Source organism: Electrona antarctica, assembly GCF_951216825.1.
Source record: "Electrona antarctica genome assembly, chromosome: 3".
NCBI lineage: Eukaryota > Metazoa > Chordata > Actinopteri > Myctophiformes > Myctophidae > Electrona > Electrona antarctica.
In genome coordinates, this window is record NC_136808.1 from 38,680,682 (window position 1) to 38,708,469 (window position 27,788).

Here is a 27,788-nt window from a genome sequence, read left to right on the forward strand (position 1 = left end):
ATCTTGTCGACTTTGAGGCTTAATCAGGATTCTGGACAGGACTAGACTGAGCTGTGGACATCGCTCTTGCCCTTATGTTTCTATGTATGTGTGATAGAGTGATATAGCTGTGATCCAGATGGACAATTCATTTAACAAATAAATACGTCTTCTAAGCCTTCTAAAAACTGAAATCGTTTTGTGACATTAAATAAATGTAAACACGTTCTGTGAAAGAGATTACATAGTTAAAAGGAGAACAGTCAGAATAGATCAATGCATCTGTAATCTACTACCTCACACTTGGTGTTGGTAATTGATTGGTCATGCCTGTAGATGGAGCAAGTGAGAGAGCGCGGGCTTGTTGTTTCATAACTTTCATTTTCATACTGCTGACAGAGAGGAAACGCTGTGTCCAGCGTTCTTACTGAGATCTCCCCTTTTACAGGTATAAAATGGGTATTTCTGTTCATGAATGATTGCATGTGTTGTCATGATGTTTTGTTTATAGCTTGAGTAACTTTGTGACCGAATATTGAGTGTTTTGACATTATTATTTTGATAACTTGGATTATGCTTTGATTCACTTCAGAGCACAATGCATGCCATGATACATGCAGTGCACAACGTTGCTAATGTGTGTGTGGGTAACTTGCATGCATTCATGTTTATTCTCCAAGAGAATAAGGACCAAACAGTATGAAGATCGAGAGTGCAATGAAACATTGACTATGTGGATATTTCTGAACTAAAGTGACAGTAAACATTCTCATACTGCTGACAGAGAGGAAACACTGTCCAGCGTACTTACTGAGATCTCCCCTTTTACAGGGTAGGCCTACAACATATGTCATTGTATTTTCTTTTCTGTTGTGCGTTATGTCACATGTGTACATGTATATGTTGCATACAAGGCTGCTGAGTCGCAAGACACATTTCAGTGCAAACTGACAATAAAGTACTATATCATATGATATCAATATCATATCATAACAGGGGGATTTTGTAGTTTGGTTTCTGTTTCTACAGGTTAAAAATGACAGCAGATTAAGAACAGACTGCATAAGGGCACGTCCAAACATGCAACACAATACAGCTAATTCCCACATATAAGGCTGCCATTAAAAGGTGCAGACATGTCTGAGACACAACAAGGACAACAACAAGGAGAAGCTGAGCGGCTGCTTCTTTGCCACAGACTGGGAGGTTTTTCAAGAAAATAACATTGACAGTACTGCAGAGGCAATCACAGGGTATATTCACTTTTGTGTGGACTCAATAGTTCCAAAAAAGACCATCAAGGTATACCCTAACAAGGTCTACATCACCCCTGATATTAAGAACTGCATCAAGAGGAAGAAGTATGCCTTTCGGAATAACAACAAGATGGAATTCAAACTAATACAAAAATAATGAATTATGGAAAGCTAAAGGAAGCTAAAGAGCAGCACTGTACAGTATAGTGTATACACGTCCGCGAGGCTTTCTCTAATAAAAGCTCGAAAGAATTGTGGGTCTCTGCCAAATAAACGACTAATTTAAACTCTGCAAAAAAGGACATTATACACAATGAATTAGAAAAGGCCAATGAATTTAACTACTTTTATAAACGTTTTTACTCTGATCCTGCAAAGAATGTTAATTAATGTAGAGAGCTGCTAACTACAGTAGTGTGTGACCCGATTAAGCATAGAATAGTAATTGAGCCGAGGGATGTGGTAAATGTTTGAAAAAAACTGCACATTAGGAAGGCCAGTGGGTTCGATTGTATCTCGGCCCTTCTCCTTAAAACGTTTGCTGAGGAGCTAACTCCAGCGTGGAGCCCTCTATTTCAGCGGTCAGTAGACTAAGGCAGCATTCCTTCAATTTTGGAAAAAGCTGCTATTATTCCTGTGATGCTAATTACATCACAACTTCATCATTCCCCGGCACCTCCCCTTTTCACTGCACACACACACATGCACGTGCGCACACACATACACAGGGCACAGCAGCACGGTACAGCACAGTACAGTACAGTACAGTACAGTACAGTACAGTACAGTACAGTACAGCACAGTACAGTACAGTACAGTACAGTACAGTACAGTACAGTACAGTACAGCACAGCACAGGTACAGTGGAGCACAGTACAGTGGAACACAGTACAGTACAGTACAGTACAGTACAGTCTGTACTGTACATGCACCGTTTAAGCAACGCCCTGCTTTACAAACAGTCACAAAAACACACACACAACTTTGGACTTTGAACTTCACGAGGAAAGATATATACAACGCAAAATATATTTATCACTGCGTGCTAAATGTTTTTGTGCTAATTGTCTTTGGTTTATTGGTGGACTTTCAATATCTGTAAGTAAACTTGATCATGGGATTGTTACATTTTCACAGTGGTTTTGAGCAAAATGTTTAGAGCAGAGCTTGTTTAGTTGAGTTTATTATATCTCTTCCATGTCAGACTATCGCCTCCCTGTTCTCCTTTACTAGTATCATGTAAAGAATTGGGCTGAATTGCTAAATGTACTGAATTAACATACTAGTCATAAAGATGAGTAAAAAAAGTCTCAGACAATAATTCTTAGAACTATTCCAGCACAAAATTAGCTTAACTTACATCTCCAAAAAGAGATATCTATGTTGCTGATAGACATTGTTGAAAAATAGGCATTGTCGGTGAGAATTCCAATAGAAGCATATTCATTGTAAGCCAAAACATGTGCTCAAAAAGTATTAATACCCCAAGTCGTTAATATGTAATATTGTTATTAGAAATAATTAGTTTTTGATTAGACATAAATAAACACAGTTATACCCTAATTATACAAAGCAATTCCTACATTATGGTCTAATAAGATATCGATTTTTGCTAAGAGATATGTCCTATAGTTTAATTTAATTTTCCACATTGACTTGAAAATGTGCCCTAAAGAGTGAGGTCATGTGGAGGGAGTCATGTGTTCATAACGGTCGGATATTTCATATTCCATTCTAATTGGCTAACATTGGCTTTCAAAGTTTGCAGGATTGTGTGTGTGTCCGTCCGTCCGTCTGTCTGTTAACCGCTAATCTCCGGCACCGTTAACCCGGACGATGCCAAATTTTGCACACACACTCCCTGGATGCCAACGATGAACCTCTGCCCCAAATTTTCCAGAACGGCCTGTTATAGCGCAACCAGGAGGCCGACTTTTGTAAAAAACAAAAGATATTACTCCTCCAGGTTGCAGCATGTAATTTACGTGAAATCCTTCACAGACTTTTCTACTAGGCTGAGGAATATATCCCACCCTTTACACATTGGCCTGTTATAGTGCCACCAACAGGTGGATTCTTGCAAAACACATTTTTGGAACAAGAAATGGCACCCTTTTCACATTGGCCTATTATAGCGCCACCAGGAGGCCACAACCTCACCTGCCCTGGTGGAGACCTGTGCCCCGAGGGGCACTTTATCTAGTTCATATTTGTATTTATTGTTTACAAAAGCATGCTTTCTTTTTAGCACCTTAGTTTTTTATTATGTGTTGATATTTTTATATAGTGATATCATAGAGCCATATCCTGTTTAGTGATGGGAGATTAATCGGCAAACACATCGGTATCGGCCGATATTGGCCTTAAACCAATTAATCGGTAATTGGTATCGGATTTAGCAGACATTTAATTTGCCTGAGAAAGCCTTTTGTGATGATGAAGGCTACACATTATTTCAGTGTTTTCTGTGGAATCTTTCGAAAGAGTCAATAGTTGGAACATTTAAAAATAAATACTACATTCAAGCTGTTTATGTTGGGATATGAGCAGACATTTCAATAACGGTCATGCATCCCTAGTTTTGGAATAAAGAGGCATTGCTTTTTTAAATCCAACTTTTTTTCAGAATTGCCAAAATAATTATATATTTTTTAATACAGAATGAGATCATATCGACATCGGTAATATCTGTTATCGGCCATAACAGCAATTCATTATATCGGATATCGATATCGGCCAAATTGTCTCATCGGTACATCCCTAATCCTGTTTATTTATTTTTTATGAATGAACTGAAAGTCTGAGGAGCCGTGGCACATTCATTTCACCCTTTTTTACTGGTAATTATTTACTGGTAATTATTTCATAAGGTGTGACAATAAAGTCTTTCTGATTCTGAAAAGAGATATAATAATAATAAATTAGATATAATGTCTAGTAAACGGAAATATCATGAAATAAAAGTATAAGAAAGAACATGTTATTTCTTAGTAGGCTTTGTTAGGTCTTATGCGATTTCTTATAAGACCATAATGTAGGGATATTGTGTACAATTAGGGTAAAACTTCTGTCTAAAAACAAACACATTATTTCAAATGATGCCTTATTAGGTCTAATCGTACCGTAAATTGTGCTGCGACTGAAATTCTACTTATTAAACTTATAGTGGCTCTGACAGGCGACGTTTGATATCACACTACAATTTCTCTGATACAGTACATAATTAACAATTTCAACATTTTCAAGATATTGAACATGTCTTTGCTTGTCCTCTATAGGTAAATGATGGCATGGCAGCTATGGAGGACAGTTTGCCTCCTTGTGACATGTTTAATGGTTCTCTGGCCATTCTGCCAAGGAGGTAAGATTCTGGTTGTTCCGTTAGAAGGAAGCCACTGGGTGAACATGGATATCCTGGTCAAAGCTCTACACTCAAAGGGACACACCATTACAGTGCTGAGGACAACTAAAAGCTGGTACATCAAAGAGGAATCCACCTATTATGACTCAATCACTGTGCCTGTGGCTGAAGGCCAAGGGTTCAATGAGGACTTTCTGAACTCACTTATTGGCACAGTACTGGATATAGAAAGAGGCAAAAGTTCTGCTTTGAATTTCTTTCATTTGGAAATGAGCGCACTCAGTGTCCTCTCAAGTGTTTCCAGGATGAATTGTGAAATGATTAGAACCATGTTTGAAAACACAGATTTGATGAATGGCATCAAGGAGAGAGACTATGATTTAGTCCTTTCTGACCCATGTTGGGGGGGTGGTACTTTGTTGGCTCATTATTTAAAGCTTCCTCTAGTCTACAATGTGCGATGGGTAAACATGAATGGGGAGGGACATCATAGCATTGCACCCTCACCTTTATCTTATATCCCAATGACCTTGTCAGGATTATCAGACAAAATTAATTTTGCACAAAGAGTTAAGAACATGCTTTTCCATTTGCTAAATAAAGCTGAAACTATATTTTTAATCACTCCAGTATATCAGGCTTTTTGCGACGAGTTCTTTGGACCAGATGTCAAATTCACTGAGTTGATGCAGGGGGCAGACCTGTGGCTGATGAGAGTTGACTTTGTGTTCGAGTTCCCTCGCCCCACCATGCCTAACGTTATCTATATGGGAGGATTCCAGTGCAAACCTGCTAAACCTCTTCCTCCAGATCTGGAGGAGTTTGTCCAGAGCTCTGGGGAACATGGAGTCATCATCATGTCTCTGGGGACATTTGTCCATGGACTGCCCACTGACATAATGGATGAGATAGCTGCCACATTTGCCAGACTACCTCAGAAAGTAATCTGGAAGTATAAAGGGGACAGGCCTGCTACTCTGGGGAACAACACATTAATGCTTGACTGGATGCCACAAAACGATCTTCTGGGACACCCAAAGATGAAGCTCTTTGTGGCCCATGGAGGTTCGAATGGGGTTCAAGAGGCCATCTATCATGGAGTGCCTGTTGTGGGTATACCCTTGTTTTTTGACCAATACGACAACCTGCTGCGTCTCAAAGAGAGAGGAGCCGCGATTATTCTCTCGATGGCCACAGTGGACAAAGATAACAACTTCCTGGAGGCATTACAGGAGGTCCTCCATGAGCCCTCCTACAGGATGAACATGCAGAGGCTCTCCAGGCTACACAGAGACAAGCCAATGGAGCCGCTGGACAGCGCCGTCTTCTGGATAGAGTTTGTTATGAGACACAAAGGTGCAGCTCATCTCCGCACAGAGTCCTACAAAATGCCCTGGTACTCGTATCACTCTGTAGATGTCATGTTGTTTTTAATAACAGTGGTGCTGCTTGTTGTGGTAATATTTACTGCTCTAATCAAGTGTGTATGTGTCAGGGTATGTTTCAGAAGAAAGAATAAATCTGACTAATTGAGTAGCATATTCTGGCCCATGAGTCTCCAATGAAGGCCTTTGAACTCCCTGACAATTGATAGATTGATAAATGTATTAGACAGAAATGCAAACATCACGAGGTACAGTCACACATTTGGGCTAAAATCACAACACACACGATAACACAAAAGAGACTGGTTTCCATTGTGGTACTCTGAGCAAATAATTGTAGTGAAATAGCAATATTATAAATGGCATTTGGTTGTGAAAACTCTTGCTATTAGTGACATTTACACACAATTATTTGTGTATACGTTTTTGGTTTTTACAAATCTGCAAAAATCTCTTAACATAATGAATTCTGGAACAATCTATATTACCAGTAAGACGCCTGAGGGCGAGAAGCGACCTCGCCCAATGGGCGAGGTCGCATCCGCCTCGTTGACGGCAGACTGCTGGGCGAGCGCTGGTGTTTTGGCATGGTGGATCAGATCAACATGAAATGAATTCTGTACTGGCACCTCCTGGTTCTCTAACACAGGGGTTCTCAACCCATGGGTCGCGACCCCTCAGGGGGTCGCCAAATTATTTTGGGGGGTCCCCAAATTATTTATTTTTTTAAAGATGTTTTTCTTTTTTTTTGCAACTGAATGGCTGGAAAATGGAAATTAAGAGTTTACATAGTACGTGGTGCATGCATAAACTTTCCTTAATGATTATATCTGGTTTCAGTATTCATTTATGATATATTTTCTCTATTATTAAGGTTATTTTTGCAGTCAGTTTGTATTGGTGGTTGGGAGGGGGGCGGTGCGGGGGTCACGAGACATGGCCAAAGCATTTCCGGGGGTCCCCAGCCAAAAACGAATCCCTGCTCTAACATCTAAATGGCACAAAAAACTAAGCTCCAGACCTCCCAAAACAAACTATTCCGACTTCTTCTAGGCCTAGGGCCCATGACCCACCTTTTTGTAACACATTTTGATAGCATAGGATGGCTCCGGGTAGAAGACAGAGTCAAGCAATTGAAAATGGGACAGATCTGCCCTCCATGCCATCAGTGCCCATTTACTTAACTGATTACCTAAACAAGGTGAGCAACTCCCACAGCCACAACACTAGGGGGAGTGTGAATAATGATCTGGTGCCACCCACGTTTAGAACAAATATGGGTACTAAATTCACCTTCCACAACACTGCCACTCAGGTGTGGAAATGTGGAATGCCTTGCCCCCAATATGGTACTGTGCTTTACTGTGCTGTACCATGCTGTACTGTAATGTACCATACTGTACTATACCGTACTGTACTGTGCCGTACTGCACCGTACTGTACCATACTGTGCCGTAGGGCATTCACTTCTAGTCATTTTTACTAGTTGACTAGTTGCCTAGTTTACTAGTCGACTAGTTGTTTAACTACCTATTATGTAAAATAAAAAAGAGAGAGAATGTACATTTAAAAACTGTACATTGGTGACAACTATAATCTACCTGATCTTGAGAAAAAACGAGTCAACTAGTACCAACAAGGTCGACTAGTGGTTTTACTAGTCGACTAGTTGAATAGTTGACTAGTTGCTTAATGCCCTACTGTGCCGTACTGTACCATACTATAATGTTTGCCCGGGGCCTAAACTAGTGAAATAGCAGATCTACAAGCTCACACGTCGCTTAGTGCTGCTTTGTGAGCTTGTAGATTGGCTATTGCCATTACTTCTTCAAACATTCGTTTTATAATTCATGGAATTTCTTAGATGTTCCTTAACTGTCTCAGTGCCACAGGACGTGGTGTATTTCTTTTATCCATATTTTGAAAATTGCTCTAATCTGCATGTCAGGTGATGACATGCACATTACATGCACAATATACATTTATTTTCTTTATTTTATTTATAATGGGCTTCGGTGGCAACGAGGGCCAAAACTGGTGTTCACCAGGTGGCACTGAATGAGTTTTAATTTATTCCAAATTCAAAAATCATTGAATTTGGTTTTAATTCATGACAAAACAACAAAACGTAGGAAACGAAAAGGGACCCATAATGCATAACCCACAAATGCATTAAACGTTATGATCTTATCTACACAAGGTTGTATATAGAAAGAAGGTACGGGCATGATGAATAGGTGAAATTGAGGAGGTGATGCTGCACTGTAGATGGCACAGAAAAGATGCTACTGTAGGTAGCTGTTGAGGAGGTGATGTTAGCTAGACGTTGCCCTTACCTTGACCTTTTCTTGAAGTTTTACAAGACACACAGTGCCCTCCAGTATCCTTCCCAGAACCCCCTGCTTGTTCTGTTCCAACTTGGAGGCCTGGGGAAGGAGAGAGGAAGAAGGGTGGGTTACGGAGCTATGAGGAGGTGGAGGTGGAGAAAGAAGGAGAGGAGGAAGAGCAGGAGGGAGAGGAAGATGAGGGAAGGAAGGATGGGAAAGAGGATGATTATAAGATTGTAGGTAGTGAGAGATGATGCACAGATCAAAGGAGAAAGAGAAAGGAGCGATCATTAAAGATGAACATCTTATTCAAGGGTGCACAATGGAAATAACACAGCGATGGTTGTATTCCCTGTGTAGCTCAATGGGTGGACTAGCCCCATCTGTGACCTCCCCCTCCGCTGTAGCTCTGGGGTGCCATACTTTTTTCTTTGATTGATTGAATACTTTATTGGTCAAGACTGTAAATAGCACGAGGTATTCGTCCTTGGGATTCTGACAATGCGGTCCCCTGAACAATGTAGTTGAATAGCCCTGTCCTATAGTATTCTGAACATATCATATCCTATAGTATTCTGAACATATCGCATCGAAAATGTAAAGTATAGCTGTGGTATGCTACATCTACACATGTATATCTATTCTACGTCCGAGCATAGACATGGTAACGCCCCGCCTGCCTCTGTTTGGCCTACCGACCCTACCGACACTGCCGTTGTAGCCCGTCTAGCCCCCAAGGTCTCACCAGACTGTCCTCCGATACGCAAGGTTACTCCGTGGTTAAATACAAGTACAAGAGAATGGCAGCTTTATTGGCACGTGCGACAGCAACTTGTAACTTTAATTTTTGTAGAAGAAGAAAACAAATTACTAAACTAAACTTGTGCCGTTTGCTTTGAATGTACTATGGTTGGATTTGGCTGTGTTCTAAATTAAAGTGTTAGTGTTAAACTAAATACTACCGTATTATACTAAAATAGATAAAGATCAGGGGAAAAGAGAACTTTTTACAGTATGCCTACAATAATTTCAAGTTTAGTTTCAAGTTTCAAGTTTACACATGTTGACAAATAAACAGGCTAACGGCATAAACAATATTAGTTTGCCTCTTCTACAAAAATAAAAGTTACTGTCGTACGTGCCAAGTGTCATTCTCTTGTATTATAATATCGTACTTGTATTATTTATTTATTTATTTCCTCACGCAGCATGTATCCTCCACCTCGGAGGAAACTCTGGTAAGGCTGGCAGTGTCGGTAGGCCAATCAGAGGCAGGCGGGGCGTTACCATGTCTATGCTCGGACGTAGAATAGATATACGCGCTACAGATGTCTGTACTGTAGTTCTGATGGAATGGAACAATAAATCAACAGGTTGAAACAGACTTTTAAACCAGGCTTCTTTTGGCAGCATGTGGCAAATTTAACATGGAGAAATACAGGTAGGCCTATGTGATATAAGCATGCGCAAGCTGGCACATGCCTTCATGTAATATGTAAACAAAACAAAAGAAAACGGATTAAAATGTTGTTTCAAACTGTTCTGTCGGAACTACAAACATCTTTGCTGGTCTTGCCCTCGCGCGGCGGGAGTGGGACTGCCCATAATTCCGACATCCCATTACTCTGGATAGGGTTCGAAATTTGCGGTCGGACCAACACGCTGTCAAACTAATGCGCCATCAGACTAATGACACAGCACCCCCTCACACAGCGGGATCTTTGCCTGAGATCACAGCCGGGGCTTTGGTTGGAGCAATGCACTATAACAGGGGTTCTCAACGTTTTTGGCCGGGGACCCCCGGAAATGCTTTAGCAATGTCTCGGGACCCCCGCCCCGCCCCCCTCCCGACCCCCAATATAAATTGACTGCTACAATAACCTTAAACCATTTTGGGCGGGAACCCCTTTTGATGTTTTAAGCATTGTTATAATTTAGCTATTGAAAAATAGCAGATCTACAAGCTCATGAACTTGTAGGTCTGAACTTGTAGGTCTGCTATTTTTGAAAAATCGCTTTTTTTTTTTGGACAATATTTTGGGGACCCCCCAAAATAATTTGGCGACCCCCCGAGGGGTCGCGACCCACGGGTTGAGAACCCCTGCACTATAACACAGCAGTTCTACTATATTGCCCCTGCGGTCAACCATGCAGGAAATGTATCCACTCCTGGTACATTGAGGGACCTTGTACCACTTAAAACCCTGAGTGTACTTAATTGTCTCCCAGGACTGGTTCATGTGGTTAAAGTGACAGCTAGACCATACGATCTGTTCTGTTAAACAAGCTGTGTCACAAGACACAACTGATATTCAGTGGTTCTGCAGGGGTGGTTTTTGTGTCTTGTGACTCTGTGTGATGGAAGCTGTGATACATTAATCTTGAAACTACCATGCTGAATGGATCCTTAACAAGTTCAATTAGGTGTCAGACGCTAAACAAGAGGCCTTTATTTCAACAGCTAGTTATCTGACAGCATGGGAGTGCTACACACAGCTGTGCGGTATTTAGTGTAGAGGTCAGAGAAGCAGGCAGGCAGGTGGAAGGGCAGTGATCGAAATATCCAGACCGATTCAATAAAAAAGAACTAGAAAATATGCTCAGTAGAGCACAGAGCTCGGCCAAGGTGGCTGTTTGTCTATACAGTGTTGCATCTGGCTGTGTTTTGGGATTGATTTTTGAGTGGTGTAAACCACTCCTACAACTGGCTTTGTTAGTGCAGAAAAAATTAGCATGGTTGCTATGTTCACCCTGTTCACCCGGGTGTGATTTCATTACGTCAGACATGATTTGAGTGGTGTAAACCACTCCTACAACTGGCTTTGAACAGTCTGTGCAGAAAAATGAGCATGGTTGCTATGTTCACCCTGTTCACCCGGGTGTGATTTCATTACGTCAGACATGATTTCATTACGTCAGACAGGCTATATTACACCACTCAGTTCACACGGTGTGATTTTTAACATTCAGAGGCTCACCTACAGTACACACCTCTGTAGTGCTGGTGATTGTGGAGTGCTGGTGATTCTCTGTTTTATGCATAATTTAATGCAATAATTAATTAAACATCAGCATAAAGTAAAAAAAAAAACATGTAGTACGAGCAAGTTAGTGTAGCACACACATGAATGAAAGCATAGATGCAGTTTGTGCTCTCATTTCATACAGGTTGTGGAAGACCGTTAAGAACTGGGTACCAAAACAATGTATTTTTAAGTACCCATAGCAACAGGTCTCCCATAGCAACAGGTGCCCGCTCTGACCTCTCTAGCCATGAAATGACAACCAGCCCAGAACACAATTATTGGTATCTTATGCACACATTCACAGGCATTACATTTACATTTGACTTGCGTATGATACAGTATGTTGTCTGTCTGTCTGCGTGCGTGCGTGCGTATGATACAGTATGTTGTCTGTCTGTCTGCGTGCGTGCGTGCGTGCGTGCGTGCGTGCGTGCGTGCGTGCGTGCGTGCGTGCGTGCGTGCGTGCGTGGCTTATATACCATGCATATTAGCTGGTCCCTCTCATGGCAGCTCCTCTCAGCCACAGTGACAACATAGGCTAAATACTGATCCGCCGTTAACTCTTTGTCTTTGCACTCCTCCACCTGTCTCTCCATCTCTCCTATCTTCCACTGGACTCGCCTGCATATAGAGAGGGAGAGAAGAATGGGGAAGAAGTAAGATGAATCAGTGAAGAATGAGACAATGTGACAAATCTGTCCCTTGCAAACACACTGCACCAATGAACGCTCACACATCCACACAATATGACCACTAATCTCCTCTCATTTGATTCAGACCGGAGCTGAGCTTTATCGCAGTGCAGTTTGGATTTAACCCATGGACTGAGGACTGTTGTGACGAAAAGAGAGTTGAGCCAGAAGGCAAAGCTCTCTGTCTACCGATCAATCTTCGTTCCTACTCTCGCCTATGGTCATGAAGTGTAGGTCATGACCGAAAGAATAAGGTTGCGAATACAATCGGCCGAAATGAGTTTTCTTCGACGGGTGGCTGGCATCTCCCTTAGAGATAGGGTGAGAAGTTCAGTCACACGAGAGAGACTCGGAGTAGAACCGCTGCTCCTTCGCCTGGAAAGGAGTCAGCTGAGGTGGTCCGGGCATCTGGTTAGGATGCCTCTCGGGCGCCTCCCTAGGGAGGTCCTCGACACACGTGACGTCTTACTGGGAGGAGACCCCGGGGCAGACCAAGGCGCAGTTGGAGGAAACACATCGACTCACTGGCCTTGGAGCGTCTCGGAATACCCCAGGAGGAAGTCACTAATGTTGCTCTGGAGAGGGAAGTCTGGAGCACTGGTGAAGCTGTTGCCCCCGCGACCCGACTACGGATAAGCGGGTGAAGATGGATGGATGGATGGACTGAGGCCGATTCTAAAAACACCTTCTAAATGCTGACCTAAGTTTTCTGAAAAACTTAAAATATTTATATAGCAGCATAATTTTTGACATACTGTACAGAACCCCAAAAGGGGTTTCCGTCCAGAAGGATTAGAACACCAAAATGGGTTCCCGCCCAGAATGGGTTAAGGAGGTGGAGCTCATCTCTGTCTGGCTCCTGACTGTAGTGTTACAGTCAGGACATAACATTTTCAGAAATTATTAGACCGTTCTAGCTGAGTGAAATGAACAATGAATGCCTCTATCTGTTTGGTCATCATATACACATTGCTTTCTCAAAATGATCAAAAAAATGATTCCATTCACTGCCAAAAAATTACGTGATTGCAAAAACACAGCTCCCATCCACTCCCATGTTACACATTGGCATTAATAAAAGCATTTTCTAAAATGTCTATTTCGGCTCCTGTAGCCTTCCACTTCCGAGTGCATGGCATTTTCAACGGACCATAACAAAGCAGTGCATGGACGGTTAAAAAAATTATTAAAAAGAAATCGCTAAAGCACAGCGGAAGGCACAGCGGAAGGCTGATTATACGGTCGGGGGATTGATCGTCCATCCAGCCATCTTCAACCGCTTATCCGCAGTCCGGTCGCGAGGGCAACAGCTCCACCAGAGAGCTCCAGACTTACCTCTCCATAGCAACATTAGTAACTTCATTCTGTGGAACCCCGAGGCGTTCCCAGCAGATATTGTAGAGGACCTCCCTAGGGTCACTTTGATTTTTCTTCATTTGCTGCTTTCTTTCGTTTTAACGGTTTTAGCTATTTTTGACAGGGGGGTGCCCCACTGCCCCCACCTTCTAACAGGTGGCTAAATACCACTTGTATTTAGCCACTAGCCACAATTTTTTACGGCAATTTCTTTATTGTTACTATAGTCCTACTAGACCCCAGGAAATTACATCTGGCCACAAAAGATCAAGGGTACTAGGGAGCTGCCATACTGCATGTCGTAGGCTCAATATGTCAATTGTCAGTGTCAGTTTGTCTTCCCCCTGTACAACTACTAGCAGAATTACCTGTCAGTCTGTCGTAGCAGCTCCAGCTCCGTCTTCATGTTACTGACATCAGCTGTCAGGTTGGTTTTCTCTACGACCAAACTCGTCTTCTCCTCCTGCAGGGCAGACACTCTGTGGAGTAACTCCTCTACCTCGCCCTGCCTCCTTCTATCCTGCTCTTCCAACTGCCTGTGAGGCACATGAAATAAGAAAGACACAACACAAACAACAACCTTTACTGCTGTACATTATGAAATGCTGGAAATTGAAATAATACAAAACACATTACTTATGTTATGTTACATGCTCATATTGTATGGGATAATTGGGCTAAACCAGACTATCCATCTTATCAAATCTCACTTTTGTACGCTGAACAGAGCCTTAGCTCTGTCAAAAGTCCCATTCAGATATATAAAATGTATCTACAATATTATATGCTCAAAAGACAGAACTCATGGTCGCTGGGGGGGATTTTTTTAACAGTTCAAATTGAAAGCAAAGGTGATGGTCTTACATTAACACTTTCACTACAAATATCGTTCACTATGATTGCGGTACTTATAGACCACCAATATATTCAAGCCCTCCAACATTTTATACAGTATACTAGGTTTTGACTTAGTGTTGTAATAGCATTCATTTGAGAGAAACTAGATTCAAAAGGCCAAAGCTCTCATGTTTGGGAATTACACTCGATTATTACACTCAGTCCAAGGGCATTCAAAGGTTGCATGTACCTGCCAAGTCAACCAGTTGTAATAAGGACCTTTTCGAGTAATGTCACCACCTGTTTACCTTTAGCAGAGAATTATGCTTTATGGTCTCGCATCAGTAGCAAATGGGTCCCTAACAAGCAAAATGAAATGAAATAATCAAATATTGGCCTGAATATAAGACTACGTTTTTTCCAATGGAAATATCCTAAAGGGTCGTCTTATAATCAGAGTCGTCTTATATTCGGGACAATACGGTAATCTAAAAATTCCGGTCTGTGAGGATGATGGGAAATGGAGCATTTTGTTCATATATCAGTGGTGAATAGAACCAGTTTCTTTTGTAAAGCAGACAAAGTGGTTCTATTATGTCAATAACGTTTTCCCTGCAGTCCCAAGTGACCCAATTTAAGTGCATGAATATGTCATAGTCAAATAAAATACCTCTGCGAAAGTACTGTATTTCTCATTTTTCAATATCTCTTTTCTCTTTTTTCATAGTTGACATTGACATTTTGCTAGATGTTAACCTGTGCTACTGTAAACACACTGATGACTATAAATGTACCGTGTAAAGTTATTTGCTAAACTTTAATAAATAATAATAAATAAGCTAGCTAATGACTGATGCACATATGGGTTAGTCTGGGGGTCACAGCACCCTTTACTCTTTACAGCGTATTTGGAAAGCATCTATAGTTTGAGAGATACTAATGCCCCTAAAACAGACTAATGACAAAAGCATTATGTTTGCCAAATCTAAAGATGGAACAGCTGCCACAGATTCAATGTGAAACAGTTTAATGCCGAGCCATTCTGGTACATGAATACTAGTACGTACGTTCCCGGCTGCGTGGCATTGATACGACCTCCCGTTAATTCGACCATTACTAACCCTATCTCTAACCCTAACCTAAACATAACCGCAAGCACGGGAGCAGCGCATGTTCGCCAACCTTAATGCATGTTCGCCAACCTTAATGCATTTTCGCCAACCTTAATGCATGTTCTCCAACCTTAATGCATGTTCTCCAACCTTAATGCATGTTCTCCAACCTTAATGCATGTGTGTTCACCAACCTTAATGCATGTGTGTTCACCAACCTTAATGCATGTGTGTTCACCAACCTTAATGCATGTTCGCCAACCTAAATGCATGTTCTCCAACCTTAAAGCATGTGTGTTCTCCAACCTTAATGCATGTTCGCCAACCTAAATGCATGGTGGAACTAACGGGAGGTCGAACCACGGGGCAGCCCCCACGGTCCCAAGGCCCAACAATTGAGCATCGCCAGCCCAAGCAGGTATAATGCGGTCCATGAAATCACAACATGCAGTGTCACATTGTAGATTAGCTATTTTGAAGATTTTGACAATAATGACCAAATCAAATATCAAATATCCTCTTGTGTTTTGTTTACTTTTTCCTCTACTTTTCAATTAGCTCCCCTGGCAACCCCTGGGCGGGTTAGTAGTCTTTCCTCTTCGAGGACCACTGGTCGATGACTAACAACACAGTCATTTACAGCAGTCATCACAACACGGAACAAAAACAAATTACAGTTCAAATTGCATCCAAGGTCATTTCAAAATTAAACTGATTAGGATTTCTGGTTCTTCATAGCAAAATCATTAGTGTGACACTAACATTAACAGGGTTAGGGTTTCTATTCCAGCTGGGGTCAGCCATCCATGCTGAAAATAATTATATCCACATCATTGCTCTGGTACTTTGAAGGACCTTGTATTAAAGCGACAAATGTAGGTATGCTAGGCCCTCTGTTCATGGGGTGTATTCTGGAAAGCTGGCGCAAGTTATCTTGAACTAAACTAAGCAGATTTTCTGATTTCTCAGTTTAACAGCAGCTGATTTAAATTTGAATTTGGGGGGTTCAGGATGGATCAAACTTGGACAGGTTTAACCCAAACCATGTGTTTACATGTGATTACTCACTCCATTACACGTGTGGAGTGAGTAACCTATCTTCCATTTTAGGGTAGTTTTCTGCTTCTGTTTTCTGCCAGCAGAGATATGATATTTATATTAATTTATGTATATATTTGGATTTAGACATTGTTTTTAATGATGATTGACAATCTGTGGTCGCTATAAAATGACAAGTGTGTGCATGTCATATAACTATTGGACCCTGATGAAGGCTCTTGAACCGAAATGCGTTAGTCCAATGACTACAATAAAGCCAATGACTACAATAGGCTTCTTAAAACTCAACTGAGCGGAGTGCCTTGGAATTTTTCTTAGTTCACCTGTTTTCTCACACTTGGATTTCAGCCCACTACAAGGGAAGGAACTTAAATATGTTTACCTACTATTGAACCCTCTCCAATGAGCACCTGTTTTCAGTTTGTGATAACTACGAACCATGCAGAGCTTTCCTCTTTTCTCTATCCAAACCATGCGTGTTCGCAGTCAACTTCTAAACCTAGCATCCTTAGGATTCTCCGTTCTTTATGATTTTGGTACATTGGTCTAATTTTGTGCTGTTAACCTTATATTGTTAGCACTTTGGCTGGCAGACTATGTTTTACACCATGTCCCTCCGTCGTCCATGTGTACGTCTGTGAGCAGCTGATCTCCGGGACAGTTGGCCCGATTGCAGCAAAAATGTGCATACACACAGCCGTCATTAATCAGATCCGTGGGTGTGTGTCGTCATGTATGCTTGCTCACCGGTTCTGTGTTAAGTTACGTTGTTTGGGTGGAAACAGTGTGCTCTGATTCTAGCGTTGCTACCGTCCATCCCCGTGAACCTATAAAAGTATATATTTCATCAGTCAAACACGGACTCTGCAAGTTTAACTTAAGTTTTCCACCTGTCCAAAGACATAACCATTTTTTATGACCCTATCCCTGTTGATATAACACCATTTAGGGAAATGATATAACATTATGTAGTGATATAATAATAGAAGCCAGTCATTGACTGCCAATTGATGCATGACTACCGCGTATCCACGCCTCTCTCTCTCATAGTGAGAGAGAGAGCACAGGCACAGCTTTTAACAATGTTCCAATTAAGTGGCCATTTAAAAAAAAGGAGAGCAAGCTGACATTTCAAGATATGCTTGGAGTGAGACACGAGGAGATTTAAGGCTGCAGGAGAAGCAGTCCACCTCTGTTAACCCCTGCATCCCTGTGAAAATGAATGATATGCCAACGCTTGCTTTCATAGTTTCCCCCCCAGAAAACCATTCGTTCTCCTCTAGTTATAGCCAGCCTGCAGATTGATCGATACTATTGGATTCTCATCACCAATCCCTTGTCTTGCATGCATACAGTAATATCTCAAGCAACTGTACTCACTATTCCGCCAAGAATGAGATCAGTACATACCCCAAACTGTTCACAGAGAAGATTGATCTTTTGCCTGTATTTAGGTGCTGGACGTCAAGGCATCAAGGCAAATATCAAGGAGAACATGGACAATGTTACGGTATCCATATCTGAAAGCAGCTATAACAAATATCTTCCTAAATCGCCATGACACAGTAATGACGCTGATATGAACTAAGATAAAGAATAGATTTGCAAAGATGTTAAATATTAGCTAAATATTCTGGCATGCACATTTATGCTGTGGTATGTGGAGTTTAGAAACATTCTGCATTTTCCTAAATCCAGATCCAGTTTCAACTCACTAATCCTGCTTTCTGGATAACTCCCCTGTTTTGACAACTAAACTGCTACTGGACACAATTTGCATCAAAGGATTCAGTGGAGCTGCAGGCTGTTTGCATTTTATTTGTGTCTGATTGAATATACTGAGATACAAAAACACTAAATGGGCTTTATCTCACTGTCAACTCTACACTGCTACAGCTGAAAATAACCAATAGCCAAACAACACTTTGAACAGCCATCAGCACTTTCTCTTATATCTTTTTTTTCACTTTTTTAATGCCATGTTGACATTTTACTGATTAAACCTCAGCCTTATGACCAAACCACAAACACCATTATGCAAATGTGCTCTTTATCTTAATTATTATACAGTATTTTGCCCACAGTGAGTGAAACAGCTTCACTCCAAATTTCTATTGCTGCTTTTTGCATTTAGTGTAGTTGGACTTTAACCACTTAAACCCTGTATAGTTCATTGTCTGCTTCCTTTTGGTGACATTTCCCCTGAAAAGAGGTGTCTGCTCTAAACTAGGCCACACACGCTGAACTCATTTGTATTGAACTTCCATCTTACTCATGTATCCCTTATCCAGAGAGACTCACTATGAATGAACAGGTTCAGTCATTTATCTGAGGTGGCATTCACACCGGGATGCTTTACTGCGATTAAAACGAATCCTGCTGTATATTGTCGGAAAGTGCGCTTCATTTGGGCAGGTGTGAAGGCTCATTCGAATTCTGGTGCGGATCATCAAAGTACAGGTATGAATGCGACCTAACACTCATTCCGAGAAAGGAACGACGCATCATGGAATTGAATTTCAAAAGTAGCCTAATGTATCAATTATAATTAAGTAAAAAAAATGCATTGGCTGACACGATTACATAATAATATGTATACTGCCCATATGGATAATGTATACTATACTCAATGCATACTGTTGTTAGTGTGAGTACTGTTCTGTGGTCATGTGGAATGTGTCAGTACCGCTTCAGCTTGCCAGCGATGTGGCAGTGTTCCTCCCAGCTGACAGCGTTCTCCAGGCTGGCTGAGGCGTGCCGGTGTTTGGCCTGCAGAGATGACAGCTCTCTGTGGCTCTCCTCCAACTCCACCTCCAGCCTCCTCTTCTCCTCCTCCAACAGCATCAGCCGCTTAGACACCTTACACACTGCAGAGAGGAGAGGAGGGGAGGAGAGGAGAGGGAAGGGAAGGACACACACAGAGGGAGGTGAGAGAGAAGTGGAACAGTGGCCGAGTAGTGGAAGAAGAGAGACGTGAGGTTATTAAGGTAAACTAAAACCAATTAAATAAAAATTGGAAAAACATTTTAGATTTTGAATGGGATTGTGACATTATTATTTTTTTTGTTTATTTATTTGTAGGTTTCCTGAGCTCAATTGCACCCAAAAGAAACCTGAACTGTTAACATTCCGTAGATTTTCTGTGGTCTGGGGTTTTCTGGCACAAACAAGTTCTCTGTTTTCACAGTTTTGCCTGTTTTCATTGCAGCTCAAGGCTTCACAGACGGAGAAAATCCCAGCCATAGAAAATCCACTGAATGTTAAAGGTTCAGGTTGATTGGGTGTAATTGAGGTCATAAAACCTAAAAGAAAAACGAAAAATTAAAAATAAATGAAAATGAATGTCATGAAACCTTTAAATGTAAATTATGCTTTACACAAAAAACTGACAACAGTCTGAAAAGGCTGAGACTGTATTGACTAAACAAAAATAGCAAATCTTCCAACCCATATGGAAAACAAAAAGGCAAAACAAAATAAAACCCATACAAAAAGCAAATACAACCAAATACAATACAAAAAGGAAATAGAGAGCGGTGGAAAAGGATGGAATCAGACAGGCAGAAAGAGGTGGGGGAGAAGGGAGGGAGAGATGGTAGTGAGAGAGAGAGAGAGAGAGAGAGAGAGAGAGAGAGAGAGAGAGAGAGAGAGAGAGAGAGAGAGAGAGAGAGAGAGAGAATGACTCCCATACCTATTGGGAGAAATACAACAATGTGCAAACACAGCAGCAATATATGTGAAGTTGTTAACTGTTGCGTTAAAAGAAGGTTGGCCAATGGAATACAACCACCCTAAGGACTACTATCTGTCCGTATAGACATCTAGACCTACTGCACATGTAAACAGAGCTGCTACCTTTAAACACATTTTAAATCTGAGGCTTTTTTGTATAAATAGTTTTGAGAAAAAATGCTGCTATTTGTTCCAAAGTGACTGCAAAAGGTGCTATTTGATTGAAAAAGCTTTATACTATATACTAGCAGCATGTATATAATGATGCAATGTGACATAACTCTGCTCACGCAATGCTGTACCCCCTCCAACTGTACAGTATATACTGTCCCCATTTTCAATATTTTTTCTTATATTTTGACAATTTGACAATCCTCCCACACATACGTTTACAACAATGTAAACGTATGTGTGGGAGGAGGTGCCGCTTCAGCTCTAAACAGATCCACATGGGGACACAAAAACTTCAGACTGCACGCAGGTTGTGATTCGTTATTATTTCGGCGGCAGAGAATTCCAGTAGCCTATAGCCTTTTCTAATTGCCTTAAACGGTCTAATGCTATGGTGCCTAATTGTATTTGTGTTTTTAATCTCATTTAAACTAGACAAAGTGCCCCTCTGGGCACAGGTCTCCACCAGGATAATAATTTGTGATGTTTGGACAAAATATGTATAGGAGAAACATAGCGCATACAACGTTCAATCGCGTTTCCTAATTAAGTTTACCGTGGCCTTTATAGCCTACCTATGCACCATGTGCCCATGCACCTATGGAACTGCCTTTTGTTTTTGATATATTGTTCTGTTCTGACATTTTTTACATAATGCTTTTCCTTCCTTTTATTATTGTATTACTCTCGATGTATGTTCTTATGCTCTGTGATGTGAAGCACTTTGGTTCGACCTCGGTCGTTGGAAATGTGCTATACAAATAAAGTTTGATTTGATTTGATTTGAACGTTATACAAAGATTGGTGCAGTTATGGGTGTAAACATTTAAGTTGCATTTCTTCCTCTGCCTAGTGGGAATGTGCATAATTTCACGGAAATCACACTGTGTTCAAGATCTGAGGCATTTTGTTCAAAATGGACCAATCCTGCAAACTTTGGAAGGCAATCTTAGCAAATCGGGATGGAATATGGGAAAGCGGACAGATGCGTGTCGATCACATGACTATGGAGATAGTGTATACCAATTTTATTGCGTGATGTATGGAAAAAATCACACCCGTGTGAACTGAGTGGTGTAAGGTCTTATATAGACTGATCAGCTGTGGTCTGACGTAATGTCTGACGTAATGAAATCACACCCGTGTGAACTGGGTGACCATAGCAACCATGCTCATTTTTTGGTACGAACAGACAGACAGACAAACTAACAAAGCCAGTTGTAGGAGTGGTTTACACCACTCAAAAATGTGTAAGAGTAATGTACAGAAATGTGTTTTGCCAAAAATTTCTTCTTCGGCCTAGTGGGAATGTGTGTGCATAATTTCACGGAAATCGCACGCCGTGTTAATGATTTGAGGCTTTTTGTAGGAAATTGACAAATCCTGCAAACTTTGGAAGGCAATCTTAGCCAATGGGGATGGAATATGGTGAAGCGGACACGGACGCGTCATGATCACATGACTGTAGAGATTTGATTTGCGTGATGTATAGATCAAATCTGTACGAGTAATATCTGCCTCATGGTGGCGCTATAACAGTCCACTGTGGAAAATTTGGGGCAGAGGTTCGTCGTTGGCATCCAGGGAGTGTGTGTGCACAGTTTGGCATCGACCGGGCCAACGTTGCCGGAGATTAGCTGTACGCAGATGGACGGACACAAGGACACACGGACGGAGTGCAAAACATAATCTCCCCATGCCTTCGGCTGGTGGAGACAATTCAAATATGTAATAATTGAGTTATTATGAAGATCGGCTTGGCTCATTTTGGTGTCCCCTCTGCACTGTGGTGCCCTATATGCACACTCGCAGTGGGTGCTGTGCTTATGCCTAGCGGCGGACAACGGTACTGAGCCTAGTCGCTTCTTTGGAGCTTGTTTTCGTAGATCTGTTTGCTTGTTTCTCTCGCAGAATCTGTAAACACTGGAGACAAGTCCAGGTGTGCCTCGGGAATTTGTGACAACTACACATTATAATGATTTATGATTATGTATTATTATTACAATGAATTATACACATTATTATTGTATATTGGCTATTTTCGTTCACAGGTTTGCATGACATTTGGCCTTGCATAAAACTTTGAAAACCATTAGCTAACAGTATAAGCCATAGTTGTTTGTCTGTCTCTCAAGTCTGTGTACCAGGGACCTTCAGTGTGATGTATGTTGTGGCTGCCTGTCAGTCAGTCTGTCTGAGACAGTACCTTCATTATGATGTTTGTTGTGTGTTTCTTTAGTCTTGACATGCTGCAGCTCCAACTGTTCTATCAGAACCTGGTTCTCCTGGAGGACCAGGGCAGCCTGCTCCTTTAGCTCATGCCTGGATGAGAAACGAAGGGGGTCGTCAAGTTCATTTAACAGAGCACATTTCTTGCAGATTGAAATTCATGCACGCACGCATGCATTCTCTCTCTCTCTCTCTCTCTCTCTCTCTCACACACACACACACACACACACACACACACACACACACACACACACACACACACACACACACACACACACACACACACACACACACACACACACACACACACACACACACACACACACACACACACACAGAGAAAACACAGAGAAAACGCATATTAAAAAGTGAGGAATGGGAGAGGTTGTCGATAACCCAGTGAAAGAGACAGCAAGCAAGAGAGAAATAATAATGGGAACTAGATAGGTGGTGAGGAAATGAAGAGAATGAGACAGAAAGTGGGGACCTCGTATGTAATGTATGTATGTATGTATGTATGTATGTATGTATGTATGTATGTATGTATGTATGTTTAGTGTACCAACAGGTGACAAAGTGGCACTGTTGAGCTTCACACTGTGCACAGCTGCATGATGGGAAGCTGAGTTTTTAGCAGCCATTACGTGATTTTGGGTGTGACAGTACAGTACAGTGACACGTACAGTAGAGGGAGCCCCTGGGGACCCCCACACGGTAACTCTGTCAGTTCTCAACCATTTCGGAACCGGCCTGGCACAATGGGCGTGTTCCAGTGGGTCTGGAAGTTCCGGGGACCCCCACACAGAGTTGCACTACTCAGTTTACACAGGTGTGATTTTTTATTAAGCCTTGTGGCAATGGGTTATGGTCTAGGAACCTAAGGTGCCATCTGTGAGGATGGGTGACTCTGGCAACTCTCAGCTGATCATGTATGACATTCTATAACAAGGTCACACGGCCAGTTTATATTACTGTATGTGTGCTCTAACTCTAACCCTGTGTCTGTCTCTTGCAGAGTCCGGTTCCTGAGATAGGTTAAAAATGTATAGATTTGTGTCCAAATAAGACTTTGAAAAACGTATAATTGCTTTTATTTCAAGTTGGTTAAAATGCTATGTATAATTGATTTCTCTCAGGTCCTACCAGACAGCTACAGCTCATTGAGAATGCAGCTGCTAGAGTTGTAACATGATGAACTAAGAAAGCTCAACCACTGAGTCAAATAATGGCTTTTATAATATTGCCTTCTCCAAAACCTTATACAAATAAATACATTGCCAGCTCATACCCGTTTCTTTGTTTGCATTTCATTTCTGTATTTTATGCTCTTAAATGCCTTCCATGTCCTTGAATGCCTTTTGTGTCTTATGAATTACCTTGGTGTATATAAATGTGCTAGGTCTATACAAATAAACTTTCCTTGCCTTGACTTTGTTTAGGTGGCACTTATAGTGAGTGCAGCTGCAGATGCTTCTATTCCTACAAGGACATGATGTCCAATGAACAGTGTTGAAATAATAATAATAATAATAATGTACAACTTTATTTATATAGCACTTTTGAAAGCAGCTATAACATGATTTTTTTTAACATTTAATATCATATTGTCTATGTCCGTCAAACTAATTTCTAATGGTTTGAGCCTCAATCACCACTCTGATATAACCAGTCCATGGCATTTCTTTTTTGCTTCTGAAGCTGTTTTAGCTGCAGTGCCACAATGTCCTGAGGTGGTGGGGGTGCTGATATGCAACTTATTTAAAGATGGAGTGATTTTTTTCCACCCTAAAACATGATCATCAGGTCTTATTGTTATATAAGGAGGAAGATTTTTTTCAAAAAAAGTGTACAGTATTTGTTAAAATGTCGTTTTTATGTGGGCACCCCACCAGTTCATTAAGTATGCCTGGTGATCCACCTGAACTTAAGCCGCACCCACAGCTGTAGTTGTATGATAAAGGGGGAGGGGTTAGGGGAGGGGCTGATAATGTGATGTCAACAGACTAGACTAGAGTGACATAGATTAGGATATTTGCTATTGTGATATGGCGTAAGTGTTATATAAAAATATAAAGATCGGATCGGGAAAGATCGGTATGTCTCAAAATCTATTGATTGGAATCGGATCGGGAGCAAAAAAACGTGATCGGGACATCCCTGGTGATAGACAGGTGATATGCACTGATAGACGGATACACACACAAATGCACACACATGACAACATGCACGAACACACGCACACACACAATATAGCCTCACCAGTCATTATGGCTGACTACTCCAGTGTCCGTCAGCTGTTCGTGAAACTTCTGGTTTTCTGTGACAACCTCGTCCACGCGGACACGCAACTTCCTCATCTCCTCCTGAAATAAACAAGAACACGTCACTTCCTCATCCTTTCCTCCTGAAAGCCAGCAAGAAACAAGAACAGGAGATGAGCCCACATCATGAGTCATGAAGTCAAGGCAAGTCCATGCTCATACAGTACATCTTCCAATCACATACGATACGACCATGATCCTAATGGTTAAAGGGATGATGACATTAATAAACTAGATAAAGTGCCCCTCGGGGCACAGGTCTCCAACAGGGCAGGTTAGGTTGTGGCCTCCTGGTGGCGCTATAATAGGCCAATGTGAAAAGGGTGCCATTTTCTCTTACGCCTTGGATGGCAATTTGATGATTTGAGGCATTTTGTTCCACCTGTTGGTGGCGCTATAACAGGCCAATGTGAAAAGGGTGGGATATATTCCTCAGCTTAGTAGGAAAGTCTGTGAAAGATTTCACGTAAATTACACGCTGCGTTTTTTTGTTCAAAACGGGCCAATCCTGCAAACTTTGAAAGCCAATGTTTGGCAATTAGGATGGAATATGAAATATCGGACAGATCCGTCTTGAACACATGACTATAGAGATACTGTGTAACGATTTGCGGGATTTTTGGTTCATCGTTGGCATCTAGGGATTGTGTGTGCATAATTTGGCATCGACCAGGTTAACAGTGCCGGAGATTAGCTGTACACAGACGGACGGACGGACACACACACACAATGACGTCATATTTGAGGCACATATGACCTAATTTCTCCTTTCATTGAACTGAAATGAATTTTGTGATTGGTTAGCCGCTTTTGCTCGTCTACAATATGTATCTACATAATTATGTATATAATATATCATATTATGACGAAATTGTCCCTTCATTGTCAATGGCATTTATTTTGGCAGTTTGTGTTGCCACAATACATCATATTTGGCGGACATTAGACCTAATTTCCATCCATAATTTACTTGACAATTATGGTCAATAGCTGGTTGGTTCAGGTGACATCAGAGCTGTCACACATGTCACTACTTTAGGAGAAATTGGGGTAGAGTGGGTGTGTAGGCATGCCACGGTATGATATTTTACAGTACGGTACGGTGCCGGTATTGATAACCTATACCTCGGTATTCCACGGTATTTATATATAATAATAAAAAAAAAAAGATTGCCCCCCCCCACCTATGTATAGTGACTACCCCTACCTCCTTATAAGCCCTTCTTTGTTCCCCAACCTGTAGGCCTACATATATTATTTTGTATTTTTACCTTTTATGATAATTTCAATTTTGTTATTTGTCATGTGACTTGTCATGATTATGAATTGATTACCCAGGACCTGAATGGAAACAAGACTGCAAGGACTTTTTTCAGTGATCCCTTTGGACATGTGTTTGACTGTACCCTATACTGATTACATTTCTGCCAATAAAGTATTCAATCAATTAATCAATAGCTCCCCCTAATGGCCGTTTTGTACCCTGCACGCTGCAGCAGAGCTAGTGCGTAATCTCAACTGCGCATGATCACAACTCTGTGTGCCGTGTTGACAGTTCACAACTTCACACATAGTAGGCTACATGGAAATATGGAATATACAATTGGATCTGGGTGTCTTTCAGCAACACTAACTCAAAGGTAGGAAGCAACTTTTCAATCTACTGCAGCTGTGTGGTGAAAATAAATGTTTTGCCTTAGTCTGCAAGTGGAGTTGCACTGCATATGCGCAGCATGCGCCGCCCACCGACGCTGTATTAAAATACCGTCAGCTCGGAAATCTCACGGTATCAACACCGTGGCTTTTCCTGTCGCGGTATTACCGAAATTCGGTATACCGTGGCATGCCTGTGATGTCAAGCAGATTATCTCTCTGTCACCTCGTCTCACAGACACTGCTCTGTAAGAGCTCTTAGACAGTTGTCACCTCAATCATGGATAAAAGGATCTATAATATCTACATTTCAAACAGAATATGTGCACTTTACATTAGACATTTTTGACAGTTTAACCTAAGCTTGATGGCTGAAGTTGGCCTTTTTTGTTGTTGTTGTGCTACATTTCCAGAAGGAAGCAGAAATAGCTGTGCAATATGTTTTAGTGCTGCAGTGGCAACACATCACTGACAACATAAATGCAGAAGTCAAAACGGTATACAGGAACACAGTACTGAGAAGAAAAATGATGAATAATTAACCCATATACTGCCTCCTGCTGGACGCAGAGCCAACCGCAGACTGCCGAGCCTATTTCAATGCAGCACGCACTGGACTGACATCCTGTCCATCCATCTTTAATGCTACATAAATAGCGTCAATGCTAGCGAGCTAAAATGAAGCCATCCTTGCTCTAGAAATGTTTCCATCTAAACCACCGGATAATCAGCAAAGACCTCCGAACATCGCACATTTTATCCAAACCATGGAGAGCTCCGTAGATTTCGAGTTATTCAGCTTTTTAGTCAGCCTGTATAATGGGAGGTGGACGGCAGCGCGGTTGCGCAATACGGTCTAGGATCGCTAAAGAAGGAAAGGCCAAGCCAAAATAATAATTTAAAAAAATAAATCATTGATCCAGTTTGATATCAATAATAAAGCTTATCAGACGGAACATTACACGAGAAGCAGTTGCTGGTTGGATTCCTTCTGTTGGAACGTTCCGCCACGAGCAGTTAAACCATTAACATGATTACCAGTAAGACGCCCTAAAGGGCGAGGTCGCGTGCACGCATCCTCCTGGGTGACGGCAGACTGCTGGGCGAGCTCTGACACTTTGGCATGGGGGTCAGATCAACATATGAAATTAATTCTGTACTGGCCATATATGGAGCGTGTCTTGAGTGTACAGGGTTTGATGAGGTCAGATCAACATATGGAATGTCAGAACAGGTCAGTTTCATGGAGATCTAAGGGTGGCAACGGGGCAGTGTCTTGAGAGTACATGGTT

General features: G+C 41.5%; 2 protein-coding genes across 2 annotated transcripts in view; one reads left to right on the plus strand and one right to left on the minus strand.

Moving 5' to 3' along the window:
* The window catches only part of cep89 (centrosomal protein 89), a 109,739-nt gene that overhangs the window by 48,611 nt on the left and 33,340 nt on the right, over positions 1 to 27,788 (minus strand). The window contains exons 13-18 of the mRNA XM_079497739.1: positions 24,782 to 24,885; positions 22,500 to 22,615; positions 19,077 to 19,257; positions 13,751 to 13,918; positions 11,814 to 11,955; positions 8,318 to 8,407 (exon numbers count right to left, since the gene is read on the minus strand). Of these exons, the coding sequence (XP_079353865.1) occupies positions 8,318 to 8,407; positions 11,814 to 11,955; positions 13,751 to 13,918; positions 19,077 to 19,257; positions 22,500 to 22,615; positions 24,782 to 24,885 (801 nt within the window). The remainder of the gene's footprint in view (positions 1 to 8,317; positions 8,408 to 11,813; positions 11,956 to 13,750; positions 13,919 to 19,076; positions 19,258 to 22,499; positions 22,616 to 24,781; positions 24,886 to 27,788) is intronic.
* On the plus strand, positions 2,302 to 6,302 carry LOC306920824 (UDP-glucuronosyltransferase 2C1-like). The gene is made up of 2 exons (XM_079497738.1): positions 2,302 to 2,333; positions 4,514 to 6,302. Exon 2 carries the CDS (start codon positions 4,518 to 4,520, stop codon positions 6,123 to 6,125), a length of 1,608 nt encoding a protein of 535 aa, XP_079353864.1. The 5' UTR covers positions 2,302 to 2,333; positions 4,514 to 4,517; the 3' UTR covers positions 6,126 to 6,302.